The sequence below is a fragment of the Callospermophilus lateralis genome, chromosome 13 (assembly GCF_048772815.1).
Source record: "Callospermophilus lateralis isolate mCalLat2 chromosome 13, mCalLat2.hap1, whole genome shotgun sequence".
Classification (NCBI taxonomy): Eukaryota; Metazoa; Chordata; class Mammalia; order Rodentia; family Sciuridae; genus Callospermophilus; species Callospermophilus lateralis.
This window is the reverse complement of record NC_135317.1, coordinates 106174104-106199198: the sequence shown is the minus strand read 5'-3', so window position 1 is coordinate 106199198 and position 25095 is coordinate 106174104. Positions and strand designations below refer to the sequence as shown.

The 25095-nt window shown below is 35.0% G+C and overlaps 1 protein-coding gene across 3 annotated transcripts in view; it reads right to left on the bottom strand.

The window, feature by feature from the left end:
* Positions 1-25095, bottom strand: part of Nme7 (NME/NM23 family member 7) — a 181895-nt gene that overhangs the window by 103918 nt on the left and 52882 nt on the right. For 2 of the 3 annotated variants that reach the window (XM_076873124.2, XM_076873126.2), the window contains exons 4-6: positions 21780-21890; positions 16262-16312; positions 12885-13092 (exon numbers count right to left, since the gene is read on the bottom strand). In XM_076873124.2, the coding sequence (XP_076729239.1) occupies positions 12885-13092; positions 16262-16312; positions 21780-21890 (370 nt within the window). The remainder of the gene's footprint in view (positions 1-12884; positions 13093-16261; positions 16313-21779; positions 21891-25095) is intronic. The other variant, XM_076873127.2, reaches the window with a different exon arrangement.

Here is a 25095-nt window from a genome sequence, read left to right as displayed (position 1 = left end):
TTTATTATCTGACACTCCCCATCAGAAGTGAGAGAAACTCAAGGCAGGCACTTAACTTTATTCACTATAGCCCTCAATAAATACTTTTGGAATGGAAGAAATTCAGAAACTTATAAACTCTGCATTTGCCAAGTAAAATAAATATAGCCCCACAATACAAAGAAGAAAAATGAGGCTCATCTTGAGTAACAAGGCCTTAAAAGTTAACAAGTGGCAAAGTCAATATTCAAATCCATGTCATTATGACTCCAAAGCCCTGAACTTTTTCTATCATATCTAGTTCCAAAAGTGAAAAGCAATGCTACATTATTCTATTTAGTGTAGCAAATTACTTAACAACTTGGTAAGTTGGCCAATTATTTCAACTCAAATTAATTCTAATTTATTTTCTTGTTCAATTTTTAAAAATGGTAGTTAGCTTCCCAAATACTCACATATGATGAGCAAATATTTAAGACAAAGAGTATACAGATTTTGTACATATGTGTATGTGTATACATATGTATTTCACTTCTTTGTAAAAGTGAACAAATCTATCTTATGGCTTTATGTTGTACTTTCTCTTTTTACCTGTGCAGCTAGTTATGTCCATCCCACCTAGTAATCCAACTAACATTTGCAAGAATATTTTTAGTGGGTCACTGGCGACCAATTCAAAGTCTTCACAGAACAAATGTAAAGTCACTAAAGAAGGTCCATATTCTTTTGTGATTTGAGGGGCTAAATATTTTGTATAAAACTCCTCTCCTTACAAGGGTTTTTGCTATCATTCTTAGGTACTATGTTTCCCTAAATTGTCTAACATAAAAAGGAAAAAAAAATTGTAACTTGAACAAATTCAGATTCAATTTGATAAAGTTTAAGCATATAATTTTTAAACAAATCATAAAATATATAGTTGCACTTCTTCGAATTTTCACCCTAATAAGATCCCATGTTAAGTCACTAAAACATTCAACAAACCTACATTAATATCTTAATTATAACAATAAAATATTGCTAAATGATTTCCAGTTAAAAGTTTTTTGAAACTTTTTACCTGTACATGGTAATTTTAAATAGTTTAGTAAATTCCCCAGATGAAAATTGCAAAAAGCATACTTAAATTTTTCTCTTACCCACTCTCCTAAAATGACAAATCTTTCCTCAGAAAATAACTCAAAACGTTAATGAAATATGAAGTCATCTAAAATGTTATAATAAAATAGCAAATGGAAAAAGGAATGCAATTAAAACAATGTAAGATGATGTTTAGTGTGTAAACTATACAGATGATCAAAGGTATGAGCTGGAAGGAATGTGCCATAAGTAGGTAATCTCTTCAAAACTTTGCTGAAGGATTGTTAATGTCAAATTTTCTTTCCCATACTTTTTAAATCGCATTCTAAAAGTCCATAACACTTGAAGAAAATCAGGTGCCTGCTTCCAACACGCCTGGTAGAGAATGGTAGCTAAGCACAGGGTCTTGGGAGCCAGTGTCTGGGCTTGAGTCCTCATGTGGGCATGGTAATTAAGCTCCCTGAGTCTCAGTTTCTGCAACCATAAAATGAGGTGACAAAAGGAACAGGTAGAATGGTGTGAGATATTCATGCCCAAGTCTTTTTTGCATTGACATTTTCTTTCATTTCTCTTAAGTAAACACTTCAAGGTGGAATGGTTGTGTCATAGGGTATATATATAGGTTAATTTTCTGGGAAATTTCTAAACTCTCTTCTAAAGTGGTTGCATGACTTCTAATTACGAACAGCAGTGTAACTTTTAGTTTTTCTTCATCCTTATCTCTTGCTATGGTCAGTCTGTGGTTCTAATCAACATCTCTCTAATGTCTACCAATGCTGTCTTTTTTGTGTGCTTATTTACCACTCATCTATCTTCTTTTATGAAGTGCCTACTCAAATCTATTGCTGAATTTTAATTGTGATTGCTAAAATAAGTATGAAATTGGTACAGAGAGACTAATGGATAAACAACACAGAACAGAGTCCAGAAGTAGACCCCTACACATACAGTCAACAAAGGTGCAAGGCAGTGAAGTGGGGGAAGGACCATCTTCAACAAAGCCACTGGAACACCAGATACCCAGATATGGAACAATAGGTTTTGGTCATACCTTACTGCATATGTAAAATAACTCTAAATGGACCACAGAGCTGAATGTAAAACCTGAATCTAAATGTTCCAGAATAAAGGAGAGAAATCTGTGATCCTTGGTGAGGCAACAGTTTGCTAGTTATACACCAAAACCACAATAATGAAAGAGTACACTTCATGAAGGGCAGAACTTCGAGAGTAAAAGCTTCTTATCCAATGACACTGCTGAACAGAAGGAAGATGTAAATCACATGCCCCATGAGAAAATATTCGCAAATCATGTATCTGGATGAAGAATTTGTACCCATAATGCTAAAGAACTCTGAGTTGAATTTTAAAGGACAAGTAAAAATTACCTAGGTATAAGGAGAGATAGAATTCCAAGGCAAGGTGGCAGAGTGAGGATATGCAACTGAGCAAGAACACCAGGGCACATGCAGGGAGAGGTGTGTGCTCATGCACACAAACATTTTTTTTGCTGTACTTAGCAAAACAAGGAGTTCTGTGAGAAAGTATGAACTCTTTGAACTGTGTCCTTGTTGCTGTCTTAAGAAGATAAAAGAATGTTTTGCCAAGTGTAAAATTTATATATATATGTGTGTTTGCCTGGGAATAACTAACCACAAGTTAATTGATAAGAAATTTGGAGCACTGTGACCATAAACAAAGTTTTCCTGAGAATGTTTATCCATGTTTGTAAGGATTAAGCTGCCGAAAGGATGTTTTTGCTTTCCCCTTGTTTTAATTAACAATGCTGTATAAAAGAAGGAGAGAAAAAAGTAAAGGCGGTGCTCATTTTCTATTGAATGCGCACGCGTGTGAGTGTGTTTGTGTGTGTGTGTGTGTCTTTCTTAAGCATCTCTGCTGTACCAGGAATTACAGATTGTCAGCAGGTCTGACAGGTGGCGTCCCTGGGTGGGCAGCAGAGAGTCCCCTTACTGGCAAAGGTAAGTGAAGGGGAGAGGTACCATGGGATCAGAAATCTCAAGAAGTCAAATGCAACAGGCAATTATGACTTTGCTTAAGGAGCAAGGAATTGTAATTAATAGAAAAACAGCTTCTGCTTTTATGCTTGCTATTAAAACTGCATCTCCTTGGTTTTTGCACTCAGGGAATTTAATGTTTCCTGATTGGGAACATGTAAAAGAAAATTTGCAAAAATATTTAAGGGAAAAGGGTCCGGGCAGTTCATCTGTAGCTACTTTTTCTTTGTGGAAGTTGGTAAAAGATGAACTTTTATCTCCAGATGTAAAAGTGCGTGAATTTTTACAGCAGACATGGGGAACTTGGATGGAGGTTCAGGACAGGGAATCAATAGTTTCAGTGAGTGAAAGTGATTCCTCAGATGATGAGGCCCCCATTTCTGATGCTTCTAAATTAAAAACAGAGGATCCACCACCTACAAAAGAGAAGCTAATCCTGTAAGTAAAAGGAGGGACTGAGGGACTCCCAGCAGCTGCTGAAGCCCTATTTTGCTTCGGGGAACTCCCGCCTTCCTTCCCTGAACTTAAGGATTATGTTACCTCTGTCTACTTATCTAAATGGGTTTTTGAAGCATTGCACAATCTTGCAGTTAAAAGTTGGGTTTAGGTAATTGTTTAGTTTATGATTTCAGATAATTCATGCCAGAGAACTTAAATACTTAGGATGGAAAACTAAAGAACTCTACTTCCAAGTTGGCAAGTAACTCCCAATCATTCAGTTTTTTCACCAATTTTTAAATTGGGTAGCCTAAAAAAATGTCACTGTGTGTACCAGAGCATTAATTTGGACAAGGATAGTAAATCATAGTATGGTATCTGTTGACAAAACAAGATGCAAAGATATAAAATTTTGTGAATTGTGTCTTAAACTTGTATCATAATTTTCAACATTCAAACCTAAAAATTATGACTTATGGTTAAAATGCCTTATACATGAGGTATCTGCTCAGAATAACAGTTTTCCCTGCTCCTTCCAGACCTCGGTCAAAACTTACGTTAAAATGAAAATGAAAGAAGCCTGCAAGCTCAGTAGGAGACCGATCTGAGGCCTAAGGGGAAAAAAAAAGTAAATTGTATGGTATTTACTAATTACTGGCCGGTCATTTTTTCTAGGACTCTTGCTTTTTCTTAGATTCTGTATTTTTTTGAGCTCATGATTTTGATCCTACAGACTTAGGTTAATGTTTTTCTGATCAGTTCTATTTGTAATCAACTGTGGATTTTTTTAAAAAAACATTGCAATGGAGATCTCACCTGCAAAAAGCTACAAGGCCTTTACTATTGTGTTATGTGTGCACATTTGTGTTATGTGTTGTATATGACATGGATATATATGATTTGGACAAGGATAGTAAATCATAGTATGGTATCTGTTGACAAAACAAGATGCAAAGATATAAAATTTTGTGAATTGTGTGCATATGTCCATATATCATATATGTGATATACAAATTAACATATATAAGGAGCGCTCATAAAAATTTAAAAAAATGGATCTAAAGATCTTTAATTCACGTGATTAAAATGGTTCAATTTAAATTTAATAAACAGATAAAAATAAATGTCTTTAAATTTAAGTTTACAAGTTTTTCTAGGTGTTCAAAAAAAACTAATAAAATATTAATGTCTATAAAATGTCTAATATACCTTGGTTCTAGGACTTTTCCTTCAAAAAAAAAAAACTAATACTGTTCAATATACTTGTCTAATATTTTGATAAAATAAGTAAAGTAAATTTAATATGGGATTACTCATTTATGAGTACTTTTGTTAGATATCTGATTGATTTACTAAGGTCTGTATAAGTTTGTTTTTACAATCAGTCATGCGTTAAAAAGACAAAAATTTCTTAAAACATATTTACCCATAACATTGTGTTATATTGAGTTTTATTTTTTCTAGAGCAAGTAACTATAAAAATTAAGCAACTGGTTAAATAAGAACTGTTATTTTAGAGCATTGTACTATCACTTCTTTAAAAGCTAAACTTGGTTAATATAAAAACATCAATGTAATTGTGATGCTGTTAATGCTCATATCTTCCAGGTATACAAGTCTGTAAGGTAGAAGCTTTAAGAGAGCATTATATCAAGCTGGTGTTCTACGGTTGTATGGTAATTTTAAGCTTAAAAAAACATATTGGGTGATAATGGACAGATTATCTGCATTGGATTTGTGGTTTCTATAGTAACTAGCTAAACCTTGGTTAGAGAGAGTCTATTCTGTTGTGCACATTTGTACCCTTCAAACAGAACCACTGCATGTGTACCACCATAAACCGTCACTGGAGTAGCCAGTTATTTGGTGCCTCACCTATGGTGGACATATATATTTCCCAGTACAAAGTATATGTAAATATATCATTAATTTTCTTGGAAAAAAAATAAAATACTACGTTTTCAAACTGACTCAATGAGGGGAAATTTAAGGTCCATGTTTTTCTGATATTTACATATTTATTAATTTATTGTGTACAATTTTTAATTATAAGGAAAAACCTGCTTTCTTCAAGCTATTCAGAAGAACAGTAAATATTTTCTCACTTTATTATGATACACAGTTTGAATGTTCTCAGTTCGCAATATGTTATTTTTAACCTGTAAGTTTTCTGTGACTCTGACAATAGATTAAAGGGTTCAAGTCTAGCCCTCTACCTCTTTTGTAAATAAAATTTATTTTGAAAACTGAAAAAAAAAACATATTGGGGATTTATTTACCCGTTATCAATAAAATATGTTAAAAGTTTTATATTACTTTTTACATTGGGAAATAATTTAAATGTTTTTTTAAGTTAATGAGAGCCTAATCTATGTAAAGGTTAATATTGATAAGCACAAAATATTTGCTATCTTTCCACAAATGGTTAAAAATTTTCAGCCTTTCTTTAATTCATGTTTTAAATGTGATATCCTATGGTGTTAGCTAATGTTCAAGTGACCTCAAACAATTTATGTAAACTTTGTAAAATGATATTTAAAAGACAAAGATCAACTTATGAACTAAAACACTTAAGATTTATAAAAAGCCCTGCCTTACCTGAGATAAGGCTCTGGGTCCCATCTTACGACATGTGAGGATGACTACAAAAGCAGAAGGCCAGGGCTGGGGATGTGGCTCAAGCGGTAGCGCGCTTGCCTGGCATGCGTGCTGCCTGGGTTTGATCCTCAGCACCACATACAAACAAAGACGTTGTGTCACCGAAAACTAAGAAAAATAAATATTAAAATTCTCTCTCCCTTTCTCTGTCTCTCTCTCTCTCTCTCTCAAAAAAAAAAAAAAAAAAAAAAAAGCAGAAGGCCAGATTTTAGTTCATTTAAAGTTATGTTCAAAAGCTGGGGTAGCAGAATACAACAGTTACTATTATGGTATTATGTAAAAATGTGGATGTGTAACCGATGTGATTCTGCAATCTTTGTAATGTTTTAAATAACCAATAAATAAAAAAAAAAGATTACTAGGATCTCAAACAGGGGATATAATGTTAACTCAGCCAAAATTCAAGGTAGCTATTACACAAACTAAATATGTTTTCACTCTTGTTAATTTTATTTTGTAGTTTTCTTATAAATGGTCTAAAAATTGCCTGTTTTACAGAGGTACTGCTTTAAAAACACACAATCTGGGTTAATTTAAGATAATTAAATTAACTTACAAGAAATTAAATTAACATCACCTACAAGACAGATAGGATAATACAGACCCCAATTAATAAAAAAGATAAATAATTATAAAGTTATAGATATTAAAGCCCAGTACTCTTAATATAAGGCTGTTAAAATTTATTTACTGGATGTTTAAGATGAAGATTTAAAATTAAAATTAAATCAAAACGGTCAAGAAAACCAATATTTGTCTCTTGCCCTCTGAGTCAGTCTGAATCCAGGGAACAGGGGACTTCTCTAAAGAGCTTTGCAACTCTGGGCCACATAACCTCCGATAAGGGAGATTAATGAGACCACTGGAGAACAGAAAACCAATCAGTGCATTTGCTATGAAGAGGAGGGTCATTGGAGAAGGGAGACATCCCTAATGCTTCCAAGGGAAGCCACATGGTCAAGCAAGACCTGGACCCATCCTAGCGCAAATGGCACAAGCAGAACTGAGAAGCTGCTGTAAAGTTTCCCCAGGGATGACTCCCATAAAAACTCAGCTGACTGTTAACAATAGATAGGAACAAAAGTCAGTTTGACTGCTTCTTCTTAAACACTCAGTAAAGTCAGTTAAAACCAAAACACAGCCATTCCTGGGCATTTTTAATAATAATAATAATAATTTAAGGTATACACCTTATGTTAGCCTGAGATAAGTAAAATAAGTAAGACTGGAGGCTACAAAGAAGGATTCTCAGACAGAAATGTCTGATAACTACAAAAAGAGACGAGGAGATGCTAGAGACAGAAGTTTTTAGTTTAAGGCCTACAGATATTCCTAACCTACACAGGTAGGCTTGGTGTTTGCTAGTATGATTATCCAGCATTGAGTAACAGAATTAAAGGTTTCTCTATTAAACACAAAGGTCATTCAACTTTACCAGGACCGCTTAGTGAGAAAAATGCTGCCGCTTATTTAGCCTCCAAAACGTCTGTCTTTCTATTATGGATCCCCAAACTTTACATTCTCAATTTCATCTTAATGCTTCTTCTTTAGCTTATTATTGTAAAAGTTCTCGTGAAGCAGCTTCTCAAATTATTAGCGATTGTTCCCTCTGCTTTACACAGATACACTCTCCTGATTTTGACATTAATCCTAGAGGCCTTTTACAGGGTCATTTAAGGCAAATGGATGTTACTCATTAACATTTTTGGCAAATTAGCATATGTTCATTTGTCTATAGATACTTACTCTCATTTCATTTATGCTTCTCCTCATTCAGGGAAAAGGGTCAAAGATGTAATTGCTCTCGGTATGGAAGCTTTTCTATTATGGGTCTCCCTAAACATATTAAAATAGATAATGGACCAACATATACTAGTACATCATTTGCAAGATTTCTTCACACTTATGATGTAAAACACATGACAGGTATTCCTTATAACCCTCAAGGACAAGGTATAGTAGAACGAGCTCATCAAACTCTTAAAGCATATCTGTCAAAAACAAAAGTGGGGAGTAGCGGCAGTCCCCGCTCTCGTCTAGCACATGTATTATTTATTTTAAGTTTTTTAACTGTAGACCCAGCTACAAAACTGACAGCTGCAGATCGCTTATGGCATGCTAAGGGACAAACAGCCCATCCACTTGTAAGGTGGAAAGATGTTTTAACAGGACAATGGATGGGTCCTGATCCTGCATTAATGTGGGGAAAAGGAGCTGCCTGTGTTTTTCCGCAAAATGATCCAGGACCTCGATGGATTCCTTCTCATTTGATATGGTTTGACTCTTCTAAAACTACATCATGAATGCTTTTACCTCTTTGGTTTGTTTTATATCTTATAGATGCTGTCTCTAACCTTTTTTCTCCTTTTCGGAACTATGGAAGTTGCCTCTTTCAATAATACCAATGTATGGCTGATATTGGCTCAATTGGCAGGGACTGATAATATCTACCTAAAACAAGAGGTCCATTTGGGAGTAATATTGGGTTCCTGTTTACTACCTGTCTGTCATCCAGCAGAAGAAATTAAAAAATATGACCTTTTTCTCCAATTTTGATAAAACTATTACTTATGCTGATTATTCTAATTGGAGCACCCCTTCTTATCGCCTACCCCGAAATGCAGTTCAAGTTATAACCACTACTGTTATTGTAACAGATAATGACACCTGCACTGAGTTTCATAATTGTGCAACTAAATGTAGATCTATGGGACCTTCCTTTGCATGTAATAATTCCTTTGCGGTTCCTTCAAGTTATGGACATGTGCCACTTCCAAGAGGCTGGTTTTTTTTTTCCTGGGGAACTTATACATTCAACTACATACCGGCAAATATGACTCATGGAACACATTGCTGTCTTAGTCGTCTCATAGTTTTCCTTCCCTCCATTGGTGATTTGCTTCCTGAACATCCTTCTCGTCGCTTATGAAGAATGGCTACACTAACATTGGACTGTAAGGACGATATAAACTTATTATCTAAAGCAGAGTTTGATGCATTGACTTTTCCCTTGTAGGGATCCCTGGATTGGCAGTAGGAGCTTATAAGACAGCTATGAAATTGGCATGTGTAATGGCAAAGAACATTAATCGAACATCTACTGCTCTAGCCTTGTTGAATGAAGAACAGCAGGTTTTACGACAAGGAGTTTTGGATAATAGAGCTGCTATAGATTATTTCACTATTGTTACACCACAAAAAAATGTATTCAAGTAAAAAATATGTGTTGCTTTAATCTGACAGATAACAATGTTCCTACTGATACAGAAATTCATCATTTGAAAGAAAGGATTGATAATATCAGACAATATGAAGGAAATGAAGAATTATTTTCATGGTTAACATCTTGACTTCCTAATATTTCCTGGTTAAAACAATTAATGATATGTGTGATTTTGATACTTAGCATGTCTATACTTGTTTGTTTCATTGGTCACTGTATGATCACTTGTCTCTTATCTCGTCCTCCTGTGGTGACTTCATATGCCTCCCGACGGTTTGGATGATTGTTGCCAGTGACAGGTAAGATGAATCACTGCACATATCAACTTAAGACAGAGGCTTACATTTTCCATCAATGGAAGTCCTCCATAACGAGTAAGAATGTTGCAGTATGGTTCACAACCTAAGACAGGCGCAATCGCCGTCATTGTTATTTAAGGGGGAACTGTGTGCTCAAGCACACAAACAGTTAAGTTTTGCTGTGCTTAGCAAAACAAGGAGTTCTGTGAGAAAGTATGAACTCTTTGAACTGTGTCCTTGTTGCTGTCTTAAGAAGATAAGAGAAAAGAATGTTTTGCCAAGTGTAAAATTTATATGTGTGTGTGTGTGTGTTTGCCTGGGAATAACTAACCACAAGTTAATTGATAAGAAATACGGAGCACTGTGACCATAAACAAAGTTTTCCTGAGAATGTTTATCCATGTTTGTAAGGATTAAGCTGCCGAAAGGATGTTTTTTTCTTTCCCCTTGTTTTAATTAACAATGCTGTATAAAAGAAGGAGAGAAAAAAGTAAAGACGGTGCTCATTTTCTACTGAATGCGTGTGTGTGTGTGTGTGTGTGTGTGTGTGTGTGTGTGTCTGTCTTTCTTAAGCATCTCTGCTGTACCAGGAATTACAGATTGTCAGCGGGTCTGACAGAGAGGCAAGATGCAAGGCTGGAGAAGGGACAAGGAGAGGTATCACTCAAAGGCATGGTAAACGTACTAAGGAGCTCAAACTTGACTCTGGGAGGACTCTGGAATGTTTTCAGCAGTCATGACAATGGAAACATGAGGATTTTAAGAGAATTTACTCTGAAATCTATGTGGAAGATGTATTTGAATGAAAAAAGTATAAACCAGGCTGTAACAGAAGACCAAGTCAGAAACAGTAAAGCCATGGAGGGAATGGAGAGAGAGGGGGCAATTCAAGAAAATGTTTAGGGGCTGGGGTTGTGGCTCAATGGTAGAACACTCATTTAGCATGCATGAGGCATTGGGTTCAAACCTTGGCGCCACATAAAAATAAAATAAAAGATATTGTGTCCACCTAAAACTAAAAAATAAATATTTTTTAAAAAAAGAAGAAAATGTTTAGAAGGAAATCTATGAGACTTTTTAATTGATTGAATCTGGAGGATGCAGAAGGTAGAAGAAAGACTACGAGTACTATATGTCTTTGCTAGTAATATACAGAATACTAAAGAAATAATTTGGTGAATTATAGTCAGTTCAGTTTTGAATGGATCACTTAGATGTGAGTCTGAAGGTTTAAAGAGAACTCCTATGTAGTGACTTAAGCAATTAGTTTATATTTTTTCCATATAAAATTATCTAGCAAAACTTACAACTAATAGATTTAACCCTTGCACCCTGATTCATAATGATATTAAACTCCCATGACATGTAGGTAATTTCTTGAGCATTCTAGACTGTTACATCAATATTCTTGTCTACTCCCATGCTAGTACTACACTGTTTTTACTGCTACTACCCCAGTTTTATGAAGTCCTACCTTATCATTACCATACCTTCTTCTTCCTTTTCAAAATTGTCTCAACTGTTTTGGGCCCTTGATTCTTCCAAACATTTTGCTAAACTTCATGAAAATCTGTGCTAGCATTTTGACTGAATTCATGCTGAAGTTATAGGATCAACCTGGAGAGAACTGATATCTCAATGAAACTGACTCTTTCCAACTATGAACAGTATATATCTTCAAGTCTTTTATTCATAATTTTCCATAAAGATTTGTTCTCATCTCTCTTGTTCAATTTATTAAAGCTACGACATAGTTTTTACCATAGAAATGGTGATTTCTTTTAACATTACCTTTTCTGACTGCCTATTTCAAGCATATCAAAACTACTCTTGGTTTTTGTACAGTCATACGTTGCTAAATGACAGGATAAATACATTCTGAAAAATGTTCATTAAGTGACTTCATCCCTGTGTGAACATCACAGAGTGTATTTACATCAACAAAGATAGCAATATAATATTATAGGACAACGATTAGATATGTGACTTATCATTGACATAAACACTGTCATGTGGTACATGACTACATAATGGCATTATGTCCAGTAGAATATATAGATATAGATTTGGGGAGCACCATAAAAGTTAAATATTAATAATAATTACAAAGGTTATTATCTCTCATTAAATATTATGTTTGAGGCTCTATGCTAAAGGCTTAAGTAAGTTCATTAATCCTCAGAACTCCATGATGCAGGTGCAACTCTTGCCTTATTTTATAGTCCAGAAGACTAAAAATTAAAGCTAGATTAAAAACAAACCAGGGAAAGAAGCATGAATAATACTAATACCTAAAAAGACAAGAAAGTGAAGGAAGAAAAACCAATTAACAAGACAAGGATCATGGTCTACAAGGTATGAAAAACATCAACATTGAGATATAACAAAATTAAAATAGGGCGAGTATTCAAAAGGAGACCCTCAAATGTGTCAAATGTAACAGAGAGATAATGTTTAAGGTAAGAGATGCACAATTTTTCCTTGGATTTTTAAATTAAGAGGACACTGGTTATCTCAGTCAAGGCAGTTTCTGTGGAATAGTGGGGACAAAGCCAAACTGGAATGGCTGCTTCCAATGAGTGGTCAAAGGCAGCTAAGAAACAGAAAATAATGAAACATGAAACATGACAGTAAAAGAAAAAAAATTATAGACAGTTTCTAACAGGAGCTCAAGGTCAAGGGGAAGCTACTGGGGGGCCACATATATGTTTTCGATTTGTTGTTAAGAGCTGTGGTTCTTGCTTCTTCATACATGCTGCATTTTCCAGACACAGTATTTTTCCTTGATTCCTACTGTTGGGTCTTAATCAAAGAAAGGCTGAATCAAATGCTACCTTCTTTTTGAATATCTACTTCCCATGAACTAGTATTCATACATGAATCCAAGAGATCTAACACTGTGAACCTCAGTCTTTAGAATAAGAAATATAAGTCTTTAGACTTATAAGACTTATAAGAAATAAGTCTTTAGAATAAGAAATATAAGTCTTAATTGCATCATCTTGAGAATGACCAGGCCACCAGTTCACAAAGGAAACATCACTGACACATCTTTTGACCCAATGTAAAAGGTGTTCTCAGTACCAGATCAGCTGTATACAGCCATCCTGAATCACCAATGGCAGACATGCTTTACTTTGATATAAAACATTTCACAAAACTAACAATTAAAATATTTTTTTAAAACCTTACTCTGGCAGCAGAAGCAAAAGAATCTGGGCCATGAGCTGCATTTCTTATGCCATCTGTTCCAAAAAGGGCTCTAATGCTTCCAGGAGCATCTGTACGAGCCACCCCAGAGTTTGCAGGTCCAAGCAGTCTTTTCCATTCACATATTGCATCATCTCTTAAAAGCTCCATAGCAATAACAGGACCACTTGTAATAAACTGGATCATCTCACTATAAAACAGGGAAAAGATTGGTTTGCTTTTGCCAACTTAAGAATTCTCTCTTAACCACATAGATATATTTAAATCTGAATATTTCAACACAGACAAGAATATTACAATCTCAGAACTAATGTTGGAGTAATGAGCTTTATATGAGCAGAATAAGGTTTTCATAAACTAAGTGTCTTGAAGTAGCCCAATTCACTAAAAATCAATATAGAAGTAATGTCAAATCAGTGTTAGCCAAAAAAATCACTTTTATTGGATTAAGATCATTTCATTGACTGTGCGTGTGTGTGTGTGTGTGTGTGTGTGTGTGTATACACAGAACTATCAGAATTCAAAAATAGTGATGAAGAACTCTCTATAAATAAACATTGACTTGGTTTAGTGATAAAGAAAAAGGGTGTCAATGGGTCTTCAAGAAATATATATTTATTATACAAAAGCTACTGAGTTTCCTATATTAAATTATTAAAGCATACACAGAGGTTCTTGATTAAAAATCTAGTAATGTATCACCATCCCCCAGGGAATAAAAAAAGTAACGCATTTTATATTTCCACTTCCACGTGTACAAACACAGCAGTGACAAGGTTAACTGTGAAAGGAGTAAGTATCCTGGCTACTGTGGTAAGCAGACAGAAGCATGCTTTTAGGGTGAGCCCATGTTTCTCTCTCATCCAAATCAGAGAGAGAACAGGACTGTGAGGGAGGAACAGAGAGTAACAGTCCTTGTGCCTATTAACTTAGGACTGTTTTACACAATTCCTTCCTTCACGTACCATGTAACCTGTCTAATTTAGAGATACATATACTCCCATGTTACCTGTCTAACTCCCTCAGTACTTCACCACTCCAATTCATTTTAAAGACTATTCCTAAGAAATAGCATGTATGAAGTGATATTCACCCTCTACTCTAAGAAGAGCATGGGACCCATTAGCACATACTTTGCTAGCCCTTACCTACCCCCCCAAAACCCCTGCAAACCAACCATTAGATCTAAGGAGCCCAAATAGAGGTAGCACACCCATGTTTATCCATTCAATAAGCACTTGATGATACCCTACTGCATATCACAATCTATACTATAAGATTCCTCCCACAAGAAATTTATGATCTGAAGTCCTGTCAATGCAGAATTCTCATATGAGTTTATCATGTAATAACATAGAGAAGAGTATATCATAAGATATTGCTTCATGAAGTGATATCCAGTTACTGCTGATATTCTTTAATTACGTCTTTCCCAATACTAGGCAACTAGTTAATTCATTCATTTAATAAACTTTACTGCATATTAATTACATATAAGACATTAAACTAGGATTTGTAATCCACTGATACAAAGTGAAATAAAAGAACCTATAAGAATAATTTCTACAAATCTGCTAGAAAATTGGATATAAAACAAGACTTGGGAAAATTTTATAAGGCTTGATTTAAAATAATCTGTAAGAAAAGAGTTAGAAACTTTAGAGATACATACACTGCCATGTTTATAGCAATCACAATTGCCAAATTATGGAACCATCTTAGGTGTCTATCGATAGATTAATGGATAAATAAAATGTGGTATACACACACACACACACACACACACACACACACAATGGAGTTTTTATCAGCCATAAAGAATGAAATCATGACATTTGTAGGAAAATGGACAGAGCCAGAGAGAATTATGTTAAGTGAAATAAGCTAAAATCAGAAAGATAAGAGTCTCATGTTCTCTCTCACATGTGGAATTTAAAGAAAAAAGGATCTCATGAAGATAGAAGGGGGACCATAGGGTACAGCATGAGGGTCAGGAGGAAGGAGCAGAAGAGGGCAAAGGCTGGTACTAGGGAGTGAAATTGATCAAATTAGGTTAAATACATGTACAAATATGTCACAATGAAACCCACTCTTTGGTATAATTAATATGTACCAATAAAAATATTTTTAAAAATCTGTAACAGTAATTTTCTTGTAAAAAGCTTTAAAAATACTACTCTGTGTAGGATATCAAATGGCATGTCTGTTGTAGCAGTTTGAGTAAAATAACATTTATCCTTATTAGAAATGTAAGCATTCCTTTGTATGTCAATAATTAAGTGTGTACCATTTTCACTTAAACTTAATTATATAGCAAATTTTCAGGATACAGATTGTTTCTAATATATATTAGTTGCCATTTTTCAAGAAATAAAATATACATCAAATTATTTAAGTTCAAATATAAGGGTTCTATGAATATTTTATACATACAAGATGACCACAGTAAGAGACTTTAAAAGTACAACAAAAATATCCATCAATATAATCGTTACTACATTTTTAACTCACTCAAGAAAGCTATGCTTCTCATAACTTAAATCATCTCCTTCAGATTAAAGTTTTAGCTATTTAATGATGAACATACAGAATTCTTTTTTATGGTACTGGGGATTAAACCCAGGTCCTCAAACATGCTAGGCAAGCACTATATTACCAAGCTGTATCCCCAGTCCTTTTTAATTTTAAGACAAGGTCTCTCTAAGATGTCCAGGCTGGTCTTGAATTTGCAATCCTCCAGTCTCAACCTTCCAAGTAGCTGAGATTACAGATGTGTACCACTATGCCTGGCCTGAGACAAAAAATTGTTATCTAATAAAAGAAAATAATTCTTAGAAAAGAACTCTGTGCAGTTGCCAAGATGTAATTTTGGCCCTTTTGACAACTTATTCTCATGAAACAAAATTTTAAATTATAAAATATGATTCTTGCCAGGTACAGAGGTATATGCCTGTAATTCCAGCAACTAGAGAGGCTGAGTGAGGCAGGAAGATTGCAAGTTCAAGGCCAGATTGAGCAACTAAATGAGATCCTGTCTCAAAATAAAAAAATAAGTGCTAGGGGTGTAGCTCAGTGGTTGAGTGCTTGCCTAGCACATGTGAGGCACTGGGTTAAGTCTCAGCATCACATAAAAATGAATAAATAAATAAGTAAAATACAGGTATTGTGTCCATCTATTTAAAAATAAATAAATAAATAAATAAATAAAAATAAGCAGAAGAGTTGGGGAATATAACTCAAGTGGCAGAGCACCCCTGGGTTCAATCCCTAGTAGAACCCTTCTATACACATACATGTATGACTTTAGTTTTCCAAGATATTCTCCATTATGTACCACTAGTCTCAAATTAAATACCTACTTATAAAACGGCCTTGACTGGTGGTCTACATGAAAATCAGTTGCTTCTTTCCTATAAAATAATCAAAATGACAACAGTTGAGAATTATGTAAGAAAACTATTATTTTAGCTTATCTTTAAAAAAGATGAAAACCTCTAAATATACATATCTCAGTGTGTGAATTAATTAATGATGTTTTACCAAATAGTCTGTTAAATTCCCCTCCTTTTAAATATTTTGCAAGCATGAGTCATTTCTATGTTAAGATGTAAAATTAAAATGAATACAAGAGGTACGACTCATGTTGGGATGAAGCTGAAATCAAAGACAACTTGTCCAGGTTCCTCAGCTAAGTTAGGGATCCCATCACACTATTAAGTCAAGCTGATAGACTGGCATCCTAACCAGCATACAATCTGAAGGCTGTGAAGAAGCTTTTTAGTTTGATATCATCGCAGTTATTGATTTTTTATTTTACTTCTTTACTTTAGGAGTCTTGTTGCAGAAGTCGGTTTCTAAGCTGACATGATAGAGAGTTGGGCCCACTTTTTCTTCTAGTAGACACAGGGTGTCTGGTTGATGCTGAGGTCCTTGATCCACTTTGAGTTGAGTTTTGGGCAGAGTAAGAGAGAGGGGTTAAATTTTATTCTGTTCCATATGAATTTCTACTTTTCCTGGCACCATTTGTTGAAGAGGCTATCTTTTCTCTGATGTATGTTTATGGCGCCTTTGATGTGACAGGATTTTTAAAGAAGATTAAGAAGAACCAATAAAAATTAATTTACAAATCCTTGTGAAATAATGGTGAGTTTCTTCATAAAACCAATATAAAACTCTTATAGATGGTGATGCACTTGCTAATATCTATCTCCTTCTAAGCTGTATAAGGAATTAGATAAGAATAAGGAGGAAAATTCACACTCTCTCATTCTGGCTTCAATTTAGATGTTGGAAGAGAAAGATATTTAAGGGAGTCCTTCTCGCTTATATTAAAGATAGTGGTTGTTCTTTTCTCTGGTAGTAGTTAAGTTTGTATGTGTGCTGAATGGCTTGGAATTCATCATTTTAGTACTCTTCTACTGCTTCTTCTGATTCACTTCTTGTGTGAGTTTTTCAGATATCAATTTTACCCCATTTTAAGCAGCTGTATGATATATGCATGTCACATTTTTATGAACTCTTTACTGTCTAGATTTTTGTTGTTGTTTTCAGTTAGTGGTAGAAAGATCATAAGCAATCAGAGACTTGGGTTCAGATCTTCCTATTTTTCCCTAATTGTTCTTTGACCTCACCATGCTAAACTTGTTCTTCTCATATGCAAAATGAAGGTGGTCATATCTAGTACAATATATTGTTGTGGAATAAATAATTTAGTCATGGCATGTAGTGGGCTCTGGAAACATGTGAGTTTTTTCCCCCTCCTCATGTATTGTTATTCTCTGTACTTGTGTAGAATATTTTTATAATGTCTCCACAGCCAGAGGGAGTATTTGAGTATGTGTGTGTAGAACTGACATAACGTATATGTGCAGGTTCATTTTGTAATAGGCCAATGAGGTATTTTTTGATGTGTTACTTTTCAATAGAGACCACATCACTTCATCTGTTATAGTGAATAACAGATGAAAGGCAATAATTCAAGAGGGCACCAGAAAGCTTTTTCATCATAAAATGACAGAAAGGGTTTAGCATCTTCACCACCCAACCCTTTGTTAGTTCTTTCTTCTGATCTGCCTGCTGCTTCACACCAAAAAAAGCAAATAACCCAATTGATGAATGGGCAAAGGAACTGACCAGGCACTTTACAGAAGAAGAAATACGAATGATCAACAAATATATGAAAAATTATTTAACAACTCTAGCAATTAGAGAAAAGCAAATTAAAGCTACACTGTGATTCCATGGTGATTATTAAGAATACAAGTAACAATAAATGTTGGCAAGGATGTAGGGGAAAAAGCACACTCATACATTGCTGGTGGGACTGCAAATTTGTGCAACCACTCTGGAAAGCAGTATGGAGATTCCTCAGAAATCTTGGAATGAAACCACCATTTGACCCAGTTTTCCCACTTGTTTGTATATACTCAAAGGACTTAAAATCAGCATACTTCAGTGATGCAGCAACTTAAATGTTTATAGCAGTTCAATTCACTGTAGCTAAGCTATGGAACCAACCTAGGTGCCCTTCAACAGAAAAATGGATAAAGAAAATATGGTATATATACACAATGGAACTACTCAGCCACAAAGAATGATATTATGCTGGTAAATGGATGGAACTGGAGACTATCATGCTAAGTGAAATAAGTCAATTTCAAAAAACTAAAGGTCCAATATTCTGTATGATATGTGGATACTAACACACAATAAGTAGGGGGCAGTGAGAGTAGGTAAGAATAGAAGTCCATTGGATTAAACAAAGGGGAATGAAGGGAAGGGAGAAGGGATGGGAATAAGAAAGACAGTTGAATGAATCAGACAGATCTTTACTATGTTCATATATAATACATGACTGGTGAAACTCTACGTCTGTACAATTAACTACAAGAATGGGAAGTTACACTCCATGTATGTATAATATGTCAAAATATACTCTATTGTCATATGTATAACAAAAACCAATAAAATTTTTTTAAAAAAAAGAATAGCACTGTAACTTTGTAATTCCCTTCCTATCCTTGATACCCTTGTCATAAAAAAAAAAAAAAAGAAAGAAAGAAAAAGGCACACTGTCATGTGTCACTTAACCATATTATCTATTCTGATAAACACACTGCTAAGTGATATCATGGCACTAAGGTAAGAGCCAAGGCATATTCAAGTAATTGAAACCTAAGAAGTGGCAAGAGGTGAGCCTACTAAAATAGATTAAGTCAGATGAATAAGGGTGTTATGTACTCCCCCAAAGAGCTAGTCTGTTTTCTCCAGCAGACAATGGGAAACCACTGTAGGTTTAAGAGGATGGAGATGTGCTCAGATTTCCAATCTACTGATAAGCCTCATTCTATTGGTAATATCCAGATTAGAAGGAAGCAATCTTGGGTAAGGAGTAACCTATCAAGAGTCATTAAAGAACATTAACTTTAGAAGTAGGCAAATTGGCCAGTAACATATTTAAATGCTTTTACAAGTTGAACAGGATCCTATGCTAAGCTGCAATGGGAATTGTAAGGAAGGAAAGGCTCTCAAAGATGTATAGAAATCAGAAGTAAGAAGATTTAAATATCAGGTAGATGTGAGAAATGGGGGGTAATCAGGTTGAATCCAGGATCATTTTCATATTGATGGTAATAGAGAAAAGTCAGAGCTAGAGATACACCTGCATTTCACCTATAAATAAGTAGCAGGTGATTATATGGACATGGACATGGACATGAACATGGATGGGACTACCCAGGGAAAGTACAAAGAAAAGGATATGCATAGGACATGCTTTAAGAAAAAGATGTAGCCATGGAAAAGATGGTGGCAGTCATTGAGATGGGGAAATCCAACCACCTTGATGATCACTCACAGAAATCTCGAAGTCATCCCTACCAACAGAGACAAAGATTACAAGCCAAATGTCCAAATACTGAATAAATGTGGGGTTTGTGACCTGCAGAATGGAAATGAGGACAATGTATGGCATGGCCTTCCAAGAACGAGCTGTTCTGTGAAAGCGTGGAGATTTTCAGAGGGAGATAAAGTATTGATGCTACATCCTGACCCTAGGACACAGGAATATTCAAGAGTGAACAGCCTACACAAAAGGGCTAACAGGAAATGGAAGCCCTTGGAGAAGAGTCAGATTCCAACTAAAGGAAAGGTGAAAGGGCGACTTGGAAGCTCTCTATTATGACACTGTGGACACAAGAATGTTTGTTTACAATGAAACTTGGCTTCCAGAAGGACCAGTATAAAGGGTCTGATAACAGATAATGATCACCTGACTAAGGGAAAAGGGAGTACACAGCAACAAAGGAACAAATATTTGTGTAGACAATAATTAGAAAGGCTCACATTTGTGGCATTCCAAAGGCTGAAGAGTTTTATATGCACAGATGGAATTAACAAATTTCAAGGTTCCAAAAAAACTCTACAAATTTATACTATGTGGCGTTCCTAAAGTGTTGATTTTTTTTTTTTTTTTAATGTGCTACAAGGCTTTTGTGATAAACAAGCAGCATCCCTATCATGGGACATTTGACACCATGCTATGAAAACACTGGAGGTAGAGAAATTAAATGCATGTAGCCCTTGTACCATGTTAAGCTATACATACTATCATGATCCCCATTCTTCAGATGAAAAAATAAGTACCGAGGTAGAATGTTCAGAGTCACATGCATAGAAAGTGCCATAGCTGCAAGCAATCTGGCCATAGACACTGCTCTAAAGTGGAAGCCTCTGCCTCTACATAACATGGAAACAGGGAGATTTCATATAGGAGAAAACTTTCAAATTTAAACATGTCACTGTTGAGGTAAAACTAAGGGCACTTTGTCAGCATTTCCAGGATCACACCTATTGAAGCTGGGTTGAATGTTCACTGTTCCTTGTTGTCCCTGTTTTCAGAGATGAAAATGCAAGTGACCCACGGAATAGAAATTCAGGAACCAATGATTTTTTGAAGGAAAAAGAAGGCACCAAAACCAAAGAAAAGAACTGATGGAATTACAGAATACTGGAGCCAGCTCTGCCTAACTGCCACTCACAGGCCCCTTCTGTGTCACACTCAGCCAATGAGAATATGGCCCCAGGGAAACGGAACTCTGCCCGGAGAGATGCCCCACCTCCCTTGTACATCCTCTGGAATATTTCTGTCTTTGTTTTGCCTACTGGGTATGAAAATTAAAAAAAAAAGTGTCCAATGTCATAGAAAGATACTGCGCTTTTTCCCAGTGGTTTTTCAGTTTCTTTGGAGAAGTTGTCCCATTTCTCTGTTCTTTACTTGGACGTTGTGAATATTTTTCTTGCCATTCCCAAGGGAGAAACACCATTTTATCATGGGATTGGAGTTACTTTATTTTTTGATAAAGCTAAGTAGAATAAATTTTATTTTCATTAAATTACTTAGAAAATGTCTGGTTAGATACATTAGATTGCTTTCCCAGTAGTAAGCAGACATATTTACCCATTATATATACTTAGAAGAGATAAATACAAATACTTCCAAATATATCAATATTGAAAACCTATAATAATCACATTCATTTCCTCTTCTATCACTTACATACAGTATGTCATTCTTCTGTATTAAGAACATATTGTAACTATCAACCATTAATGTCATAGAAGCAGACAGGGTTGTGGAAGACAATAGAGCGTTACATAAGAACTGTCTGACAACTCCCAGTTGTTTAGAGTTCAAATGATTATTTATGCATCTGATAACCTGTTTTATTTTTCTCGTTCTGATAAAATTACTATTCTACTCTGTCATTCAGTGAAGAGTTTTCTTTAAATTTTAGACAATGGAAGAAAAGATAGGTAAGTTTTTTTAACAAATGAAATCAGACATTACATAACTGAGAATGATTTTTAAAAAATTACCTGGAAAGCATCATCATTTTAAGTTTAGTTATAGTAAATCCAGCTTTGTTTATTATTTCAATTATTTCTCCAGCCTTTGTTACTGCATCTGGTTTAATCAGGGCTAATGTTCTGTAAATAAATAAGGAATAAATTTGAAAATAAACACAGTTTTTCAGGTTTTTTTATAAAAATACCCAAGGAGTGGTAGTTTCCTTAACAATCATCCCAGATTGGGCTGGGACTGTGGCTCAGCGGTAGAGCACTCGCCTAGCATGGGTGGGACCCGGGTTCGATCCTCAGCTCCACATAAAAATAATTATAAATTCTTCTTCTGACTCTTTATTCATATAATGGGTGATGCACAAAGAGCCCAATGTCCTCTCACCCAACGATGTATACAAATAGCAAGCACCAAGCCAACTTTTAAAATCATGCTTCCTTCCAAGAGCATAAAACAGAGCAATGTACTCTCTGAAGTCTATGAATTAACAGAATTTTGGAGATGGACATAATCTCAATGTCACTTTACTGATAAGGAAACTAGGCCTAAAGAGGTAATATGGAAAAGTCACACAAATGATTAGTTTCATCTTCAGGACAAAACACACAGCTCAGAAGACTCCTAGGTCTGTGCTCTTTACCCACCATAAATAGTGTTACTATTATTAAATAGGTGCACCATCACCAAATCTGCAAGAATAATATTTGCAAGTATAAGATAAAAACCTGATCAGTTGCAATAACTCATTCTACATGATAAAGAATTGCTGTTACTTCCACTTTAATGTTCTGACAATATTGGCATTAATTCAAGGAATCCATACAGGAGAACAGTTTTCATAGTAAGCTATTTTTATCAACAAAAAGAACATAACATAAAGGCTGGGGATATGGCTCAGTGGTAAAGCACCTCTGGGTTCAATCCCTGGTACCAAAAAAAGAAAGTCTTTGCTTTTTATTTCACCTTATTTAACCGTTATAAGCCAATGTAACCTAAAAATTGCATTAAACTCTAGAAGAATATTTCACAAACCCTAACTCTTAAAATATAAGATAATAACAGTCATCAATTTCTTTTTTTTATTTTTTAAAATTAATTAATTAGTTTATTTTAATTAGATACATATGACAGAATGCATTTTGATTCATTGTACACAACTGCAGCACAACTTTTCATTTCTCTGGTTGTACACGATGTAGCATTGTGCCACATGTGCAGTCATACATGTGCCTAGGGTAATAATGTCCATCTCATTCCACCATCTTTTCTACCCCATGCCTCTTCTCCCCACTCTCTCCCCTATGCACAATCAAAGTTCTTTCACTTAAAAGTCATCAATTTCTGTGAATAAGAAGCAGCATGAATCTAAAACTGGCCTGGGGAAGTAGCTCAGTGGTGGAGCACTTGTCTAACATATGCAAGGCCCTGGTTTGATTCACAGCATCACAGATAAAAAAATTAAAAAGTCTAAAACCAATAGAACCTTGCTGGGACTGAGAATTCAGTCTTCTTCGGGATGCTCCTTTTATAATAAAGTCCTTAGCCTTATCTTCAGCCTTTACTGCCCTTTGGCTGGTCTCTTCAGATGCCACCAAGGAGGCCTCAGACTTTTACCAACTCACCTAAGATTACAGGGGTGGACCTCTCCCAGCTTCTTTTCTACATTTTATTTGTTTATTTATTTATTTATTTTTGGTAACAGGGATTGAATACAGGGACGCTTAACTATTGAGCCACATCCCCAGCCCTTTTTATTTTTCATTTTAAGACTGGGTCTCACCAAGTTTCTTAGGGCTTCGGTAAATTGCTGAGGCTGACTTTGAACTCGTGATCCTCCTGCCTCAGTCTCCTGAGTCACTGGGATTATAGGCATGCACCACCAGACCTGGCAAGTGAAGTCTAAATTTATGGTTTATTTTATGTTTTCTTTGTGAGCATAAAGTGTGTGCTTCCCTAGCGAATAAAGGAAAACATTCTATCATAAGGCAGCCTGTGATATGGACTAAATTCATTTATCATTTATTAATCTCATTGTTTTTTAATTCATTCATACACTATTATATATATCCCAATACTATAATGCTGCTTAAATATAGCTAAGGCTTCAGATTGGCAACAATGACAAAGTTACTCAGAGCAATCCCTATACTGAAAAACTAAAACAAAAAAGTGAGGGGCTGGGGTTGTGGCTCAGAGCACTTGCCTAGCATGTGTGAGGCCCTGGGTTCAATCCTCAGCACCACATAAAAACAAATAAATAAAATAAAAGTACTGTAACCATCTACAACTAGAAAAAAAACCCTTTTTTTAAAAAAAGTGGGTAAGATATTTTTTAAACATTTTTTTCAAAGTAAAGATGAATTAACTAGTTAGTAAGTAATTACGAGGACAATTTTTTTAAAAAAAAAATAGGGGTGCCAGGAAAGTGAGAATGAAAGCAGCTTTTGACTTGCCAGTATTTGTGTGACAAATTTCAACTTTAATCTATACTACATTACTAGGAGAGGGGAATGGAATCCAATAGGTTACCCTCCCTAAAATAATTTGGGACGCATAGCTATAATATGAATGTAAACCAAAAGCACATGTTCACATCACATAGGCATTTCAGAACTTAATTTCTGAACCTGGATAATGGTCAGACTGCTAATGCCTACAGGAAATAGGCAGAAGTAACATAATTCTTCTCAGGGAAAAAATTCTCTTATTTCTGTACCTTTAATATTTAATATATAGACAGTGCACACATACACAACACCCCCTGCACACAAACAGCAGCCATCATCATAAAGATAACCACACATACAGACACACACAGGAAAAGAACAACATAGAATCAAAAGAAACCACACGAACAGAGAAACCTACAAATACTTCATGTACTGAATTTACCTATCCTCAATCAGTTAATAATTTGGAGGGAAAAGTGGAGACTAACAGAGTTCAAAAGATGATAAAAAGATGATTTAAGGTACAAGGTATGTAATGTGAAGGAGGAAAAGAAGAGAAATAAGAGATTTCCAAAGGAGGTAAGTATATGGGTAAAGTTCGGTTCCCTTCTGGATGTTGGGTTAAAATACAAATAGGACAAGGAATCCCTATTATTCCAAGACTGTGATTAAGTGAATATGAAGCTTAGGAGTTCAAAAGGAGGTTTCTTAATAAAAGAGAATTAATTCAATTTTGAATTTGTTTAAGTATCTATGTGAAGTCCACATGGAAAAACACAAAAAGTTTTATAATATATGGTTTTGCAGCTGGGCTTATAATATAATCTTGGAAAGCAACATATAGTTGAAGTCATGGGTATATGTGGGAGACCAACCTTGCATG